General features: G+C 38.0%; 1 protein-coding gene across 2 annotated transcripts; it reads right to left on the minus strand.

Annotated features, from left to right (window-relative positions):
- Nucleotides 1-921: 921 nt before the first annotated feature.
- Nucleotides 922-7,995, minus strand: zgc:114041 (uncharacterized protein LOC574425 homolog). Of its 2 annotated transcripts, none has more exons than XM_037778795.1 (6): nt 7,809-7,995; nt 7,580-7,659; nt 6,225-6,454; nt 6,002-6,145; nt 3,515-4,297; nt 922-2,246 (listed from the first exon to the last, which is right to left on the minus strand). In XM_037778795.1, exons 3-6 carry the CDS (start codon nt 6,418-6,420, stop codon nt 2,077-2,079), a joined length of 1,293 nt encoding a protein of 430 aa, XP_037634723.1. In that variant the 5' UTR covers nt 6,421-6,454; nt 7,580-7,659; nt 7,809-7,995; the 3' UTR covers nt 922-2,076. The 2 variants fall into 2 exon arrangements, with proteins under 2 accessions (XP_037634723.1, XP_037634722.1); XM_037778794.1 differs by having other exon boundaries at nt 7,770-7,995.
- Nucleotides 7,996-8,246: the final 251 nt, after the last annotated feature.

Here is an 8,246-nt window from a genome sequence, read left to right on the forward strand (position 1 = left end):
TGGACAGAATCTGTTAAAACTATTTGCTTGATGAAATTGCTTTAAAAGTTACATTTTTCAAGTAGGAAAAAGGTGCAGTGGGCTATGCATGAGAATGAGTATCACAGTACTTTACGAACAACAAAAGTTATCTGGACGTCTTTCAAAAATCATTAAGAAAATCCACATTTTAAGAGGTTAAAAGTTACTCATTTCCTCTGAAGACGTTTTCTTTAGTCTCAATTGCACAGAAAGATCTGACATGATTGGACAATATTCATGTACAATAAAAGCTATACCATGACCTGTGACGACAAAATACACCCTTTAAGAACCAGTCATACTGCCAACATACCAGTAACACAGAAAGACAACACTTAACTTATCACACCAGTGGTATTTACAGCGAGAGTTACAGTACCATGGCATCAGCTCGGTTTCTCTGCTTTGTTTGTTTTTACATAGAACCACTGTGATGATCAGCACCAAACGCGAAAACCTGCTGCACATGTGCCATTAAAGGCGAGGCTATAGTTTGAGTGTGGGCATGTCTGCTGCATTACTTCAGTGTTAATCCTCAGGTTTGGCTTCAGTCGGTATATTTGTACACGCTGTGGTCCTCCAGGGCAAAAAGAAACATTTGGATCCTGCAGATTGTCAACAGCTTGCAACTACAACTTGAATTGTTATGATCACGAAAGTTTACCGAATAAAATTAATAATTGCAAGCTGTAGAAACGGTAAAGGATCCTATTTCTGTTTGTCTTTGGAATGACATACATGTTCTTTAACATGTCAGTCAGACATTCCAGTCAGACAGATGTGTTCAGAAATGTTGTTTATCATGTCTGTCAAAGTGTCTCTGGGGGCACACACACACAACAGTGAAGTAGATCCATTTGAAACACAAACTACGTTTTTATAAAAATGGAGAAAGCGGGATTTGATTTAGTGTCCGTTTACTGCAGCTCAGCAGCTAATGAGTCGAGCGAGAGGCATTTGAAAATTTCCACAGAAAACACATTTTTACATTACGGACTAAAAACTTAAATTATTTTCTTTGGTTAAAACCTTTTTCTATTGGCTGCCAATTCAAATACAATAACTTTAAATATACCTAAAGTGTGTGTTAATCTGCAAACAATACAGTCACGCAGAGGTAAAAAAAAAACAACAGTCTGCAGCATTTCAGTCCGAGAGACGACTACTTCCATATATCAGCCTCTCAGTCTCTCATTAGCTTACAATAAGGATGTATTGCACTTATTTATTTGAAAATAGTTCCTAAAAAACACTACATCCTCCTTTTTGGGTAACAGTAACAGAGTAGGTATGTAGGACAGTACTGAGAAACAGACTAACACATTGTTGGTTTCTGTCTTTACATGGCATTTATTGCCTTTTTCTTTTAACACTGTCATTAGTGTCAGCTCGGTTTCCTCCAGGGCAAAAAGAAACATTTGGATCCTGCAGACTGTACTGCAACTTAAATTGTTTTGATCACGAAAGTTTACAGAATAACATTTATAAAAACAAGCTGTAGAAACTGTACAGAATCCTATTTTCTTTTTGTCCTTTGAGTCACTTTCTGACAGACATGTTCTTTAATATGTCTGTCAAAGTGTCTCTCGGGGAAACACAACAGTGAGGTAGATACATTTGAAACACAAACTACGTTTTTTAAAAACAAAATAAAAATGGAGAAAAGCAGGATTTCGTTTACGGTCTGTTTACGCAGCTCGACAGCTGATGAGTGGAGGAAGAGGCATTTGAAAAAAGTCCACAGAAAAAAAAAGAAAATGTCTGGTGTTAAACTAAAAACTTAAATCACTGCACACCAGAGTGTTTCTGTGGTTAAAACCGTTTTCCTCTTGGCTGCCAATTAAAATACAATAATTAAAAAAAATTTATAAACGAAGGACCAGCACTATTGATCGTTGATAAACAGCAACATTCTGCTGGGAATGAAAGGGTTAATGACTTACACCTACATCATAAGTCTGTCAACCCCCCCCAGCATTTGGCATGTGTTCAAACACGTAACACGTCTTTCTGGCACCTCAGGCTCAAAATCCTAATGTAAAAAGTCCCACTTGACTATTCCTCGTGGTCGTCTTGGGTGATTACCTGATCAACTTCAGCTTCCAGCGATTTTCTCCTGTGAACGAGGAAGTCCACCAGGACGACAAACACTGCTGATGAAAGGAGGCAGGTGCCCGAGAGGTAGAAGGCAGCGCTGTAGTCGTTTGTCTGGTCCACCAGCCAGCCTGCGCGGGAAACACAGAGGGACAAGAAACAGAAGATCACAGTGTGCCAGGGCTGCTGAATAAATTAACAAACATATCCATTCCTTCAGGCGTTTGTAGACCTGCAGTGAGACGTTTGTGCCATTCTTACTACATTCTATGACATACTATATCATAAACGGCATTTGTATGACATTATGTCCGGAAATTTTTTATGGCATACCATATAAGGACAATTTTTATATCATACTGTACTATGACTTTTTATGAATTTTTTTTGGCATTCCATATCATTTTTTATGACATACTACTGTATTCTGTGTAATTTTTTTAATGTATTTTTTACATACTATATCATGACATACTATACCATCACATTTTGTAATTTTTTTTTACAACTGACATTTTTTTAATGTTTTATGACATGCTATATTACATTTTTTACGAGGTTTTTATGATATACTATGACATTTTTATACTATACTATAAAATGACATACTATATTTATTAATGAGATACTATTTTATGACATGTTTAAATGATTTTATTCATAACATACCATTACATTTTTTTAATGTTTTCATGATATACTATGCCTTTTTTTATGACATACTATACTGTGTAATATGTTTAACGATTTTTTATGATATACTATGACACTTTCTAAATGTTTTTTATGACATACTATATCATGACATTTTTATGATATACTATATTTGTTATGATATATTATATCATTTATTTATTTCATATTTTTAAAATACATTTATATTTTTTATTTGATGTTTTTAGGATATACCATACTATGACATTTTTAAGGATTTTTTATGACATACTATACTATTACATTTTTTATGACATTACTATACCAGGGGTTCTTGAAGTTTTGCCAGCATATGATTGCAGGTCGCACAGGAAAAGTGCACACAAAATAAAATATATTTTCCATCTTACTTACACATTAAACTGCCAAGTTGTGCACTGAAATCGCAAACTTCAGCTAACAGCAGTAGTATTGATGACAGAATTGAATTCCCCCAACACTTGTGAGGTGCAACCAGTTTCTTTCTGCAAGTTGTCATTCCTAACATGACAGACGCTTGTTGTGGGGACGGGGGGGCCATCAATCAAAATGTTTCCATTGCCCCTGAAATTAAAAGACCTACTAACTATGCACACTGGCTGGTCTATCTTGTATGACAACTCATTCACTTGTGGCTGTATGTTCATTGTTCAGGTCTAACTGAAACTTTTCTTTCCTACTTGACATCTAAACACAAACTGCTCACCTGCAGCAGGTGGGCCGATGAAGCCACCGATGGTCCTGAAAAGCATGAAGAGCCCCAGTCCGCTGTCGAATCCCTCCAGGGTTACAATGTCCACGATGGAGGTGATGTGAATGGCCACCACGCAGCCGAACAGGAAACCGTAGAGCGAGGCCATGACCAGGATGGCCCAGTAGTTGTGGCTGATGGGCAGCAGCAGGAGCACCACCCCTTGCAGAGTGGCCACCATGGTGAGCAGCTGCAGGTTCCTCACCAGCCTCATGTTGGATATCCAGCCGCTGAGCAGCCTCCCCGCCAGGTCTGCGAACGCCAGTGTAGAGAGGATGAAGGCTGGCCGGTACTTATCGATCCCCACACTGTTGGCGAAGGGCACTAGAAACAGAGGTGGGATGAAAAACCCTGCTGCCGCAAAGATGCCGAACAGGATGTAGAGGACTAGTTCAGGTTTTCTCAACAGGGAGAACTGGAAGATAACTTTCCTCTTTGTTGGGAGCACAGCGGCATCGCCTTCTAGTATGTCTTTGGTTTCCTGCGTTGGGCTCTGAGCGGCCTCCAGGGGTCTCATGAGAGCGCCGCAGACGCACAGGTTGAGCTGAAGGCCTCCGATGATGAGCAAGGCACCCTGCCAGCTGTACGTCTCAATCAGCCACTGGAAGAAGGGGCTGAACAAGATGGAGAAGACGCACTCCCCGGAGCTGGCGATGGCGTAGGCAATGGGACGCCACCGTACAAAGTAGTGGCTCATTATGGTGTTGCAAGGGAGCCACGTGAAGCACATGCCCGTTCCTGGAAACAGAAGATGGAAACCTTTAACCATCTAATTTCTTTTTGGAAGATTTGGGTCCTCTGATAATGTATTAACCTTCTGCACATGGAGGGATTCAGGGATCCATAGCGTCAAAGATCTATATGTTGATATTGCATTTGCCACCGTCGCACAACTAAAAAAGAAAATTGTATCTCCCTATCAGCATTTTTTCAGATACTTGCAAATTAGAGATTATGTATGCAAATTATTATTTTACTTTACTTATTTGTTTCCTTTATTTTGAAAATGTCCCTTTTTTGATATTGTTCCCCAAATGCAAGCCTGTATCTTTTATATTATCCGTTTCATATTTCTTGAATACAAAGGAATGTAGTTCTTTGATTCTCACGTCTAAATAAAAATGAGCAATGGTGTACTGAATGTATAATCGTTAATAAAAAAAATATATAAAAAAATGCCCGTCACAATTTGCCAAAGACCAAGGTGGTGTCATCAAATTGCTTACTGTATCCGTCCAACAGTCCAAATCCTAAAGATTTTCAGTTTAATATCATATATAATTTGAGAAGCTGGAAGCTGTGAATTTTAAGCATTATGCTTGAAAAATTATTAAAACTATTAATCAATTATCAAAATAGATGCAGATTTATTTTCTGATATGCATTAGAAGAGTTGTATTAGAACATAAATATGGTCATTTGTCTTTTTATTAAATATTTCTGTATTTTTTCAAATATATTTATTGAACAAAAATCTTCATTTTCCAGCTTCTGATTCTGTATTAAACTTTCTACTGTAAAAGGACCAAGAATGAGTGGTTTTCTGTGTGTTGGCTGGTGAATGCTACACAACTGCCTCTGAAAACTGATTGTGGGATCTACTCTTCAAGCTCACGGTCCTGACTATCAGCAGGAAAAGACTCAAACCACTCAATCCGGTTCATTTTGCCCCCATTAAAAGACAAATACATCTGATTGACAAAGAGCTGTGACACTGTTTACACAAAAGAAGTTGATCAACTTTTCAAATAAAGGCGTGGACTGCCTGTCTTTATAGCTTGAGCACTTGGTGTGGAAGTTAGTATGCACACAGACCGTTCTCAGTGGACTTTTCAGTGCATGTGTCAACCTGTCCCTTTTCTTCATGATGAAAAAAATACAAAGGAAAAGGAGGGAATGACATTATTACACAAATACGTTTGAATAAAAAGGGGAACAGGACTAAGTGCTGAGAGTGAAGGATGATGGAACTGGATCATCTGAATGGAGCTGGCCTCTGATCTGGACGTGGTCACAACAATACCCTGTCCTTTTATTTACAGTGCTTATTAGGAGACAGCAAAAATATTGTAAAAATGCATTAAATGATAAATGGGAGGGCGGTAGGGTCAAAACAACTTAAAATTAAGCAGTGTCTGCTTGCAATCTCCTCTAAACCTCTGACGTTTTTATTTGAATAACTGTTAGATTTGGAAAAGTAAAATTATTTAGAAAAAAAAAAGGTTACATAAAAGAAAAAAGTCCCATGTTCTGCTTGTGACCCCTCAGATTTATTTTGAAACTCCTTTGAGGGGTTAAGAACATCATGACCAAATGATCCAACGAGTGGATCATCAAAGGTAGAGTTAATTTGTCGTTCCTCAAACTAAAAATGACCAAGCAAAGTAAGTGAAAAGAGCGGTAATGCTTCCTGGGGTTCACAGTATGTCCTGAGTGTGTTACCTTGCAGGATGCCCATGGTGAGGTAGAGCCAGGGCAGACTGAGGTCCAGAGACGCCAGCAACATCCCGGCGGTCGACAGCAGACCTCCGACTATGATGACCACTCTGTGCGAAGACTGTAAGGTCAGCGCACTTGCCACTGGAGCTGAGGGGAAATAAAAAAAACACTATAAAAACAATCAAAAAAACAACGAAGAACGTCAAGCTGAAAACCATGTCTTTACCTCCTAGGTGAAACATGGCAATCATGGTGGAGGTGACCCACGAGGTGGTGCTGGTCAGGACTCCAAAGTGACTCTGGATGTCCAAGAAGAAGAGGCCGAAGTTCTTGAGAACGCCAGTGGTGAGGCCCATGATGAAGAAGGCTGACATGACCACCACCCAGCTGTAACCCCCGTCAGGAGGTCTCCTGGACTTCATCTTCACTGCCACTCAGCTGCCTGCTTCTCCTTGCCTGTGGCACAATGGATGTCATGCAACAAAACTGATAAGGCCTAAGGGTAGGCAGGGCTCATGCAAAATCACCATGCAAAACACACAGATACATGAACTAGTAAGCTTTTCAATTTATTAATGTAGAACTAATGTAGACATTACAATAACAAGCAATATACTGTAGGTCAAAGAAGCAGAGGAACTGGTTCTGCAGGAAAACGCCCCTGAGTCTATGTTACCTTATGTTACCATAACTCCCCTTACCAGTGATACATGAACTAGTAAGCTGTTTCAATTTAAATAAATATAAATAAATATAATAAATAAAAAAAAAAGAAGTTCTGTTCTTTATTATTATTTTTTAAATAATAAATTAATGTCTGCAGCATTTTGTGGGATTGGATTTACCAGTGGTGGAAGATGTACTCAGATATTATACTTAAAAGTATTGATGTAGAACTATTATAGACATTATAATATACTGTATGTCAAAGAATCAGATAGAGGAACTGGTTCTGCAGGAAAACACCCCTGAGTCTATGTCACCTTATGTTACCATAACTCCACTTACCAGTGATACGTGAACTAGTAAGCTGTTTCAATTTAATAATAAAAAAAATAAAAAAAAGAAGTTCTGTTCTTTATTATTATTTTTTAAATAATAAATTAATGTCTGCAGCATTTTGTGGGGTTGGATTTACCAGTGGTGGAAGATGTACTCAGATATTATACTTAAAAGTATTGATGTAGAACTATAATTAACATTATAATATACTGTATGTCAAAGAATCAGATAGAGGAACTGGTTCTGCAGGAAAACACCCCTGAGGCTATGTTACCTTATATTCCCTTATGTTACTTTACCAGAGACTCCTCTCTGCAGGATTAACAGCTATTTAAGTGGAACCATCTGATATGCTGTATTAAGGAAACTACAGGCTTAATACATTGTATTTTTTATCATATGTTTTATTTAATGTAGTGTACTACTAAAAGAACTAGTAACCTGTCAGATAAATGCATGTGGTGTGTGTAGCAGTGTAATATTTCCCCCTATAATAGGCTATCATATGCATCACAATGGTTCCTTCAATTTAAAAAAACAAAACTCAAACAAAATAGAAGGATTAAATATGAAGCTCACGTTTCTTTCCCGCTATGATCTCACTGCTCCTGAAGTCCTCATGGTGTGTGATGCTGCTACAAACATTTCTCCTTCACTAACTACAATAAAGAAGTCAAAGACAGCTTTTAAAAGTCACGGAACAGATCGAGACAAGAGAAAACAGACGACCGTTTTCAGCCTGGATGTTTGAGCTGGTAATTAATTTCACCCTTTTGTTCCAAGTTCATCAAAAACAGGTGACTCACACACACCCGGTGGATCCTTCAATCAGCAGTGAAGCGGATCAGCTGTGAGCAGAGCGATACAGGTCCTCCGGTTTAATCAACAACAACGCAACATCCGGATTTCAAAATAAAAGGACCGGAAATGAATGTCCATAAATGGACATGGTGAATAAAAATGCTTCTCACATGGGAGAATAAGAGAATTAATATTTTTTTTGTAAAAAATTAAATGGCTCCTTTTGTAAAGAGACAGGATGTAAATTTTCCTCAAAAGTCTATTTATAGCTGGATTGTGTTTGTCAGCTTGAATCTGCATTTCCACCAGGAAAAAAAACAATAAAAATACTAGGGCTAAGCGTCTTTGAGATTAATATAAAGCGCTATATAAATCCAATATATTATTAGGGCTGTCAAATCGATTCAAATATTAAATCACGATTAATCGCATGATTGTCCATAGT

This window comes from Sebastes umbrosus, chromosome 8 (assembly GCF_015220745.1).
Source record: "Sebastes umbrosus isolate fSebUmb1 chromosome 8, fSebUmb1.pri, whole genome shotgun sequence".
NCBI classification, from domain to species: domain Eukaryota; kingdom Metazoa; phylum Chordata; class Actinopteri; order Perciformes; family Sebastidae; genus Sebastes; species Sebastes umbrosus.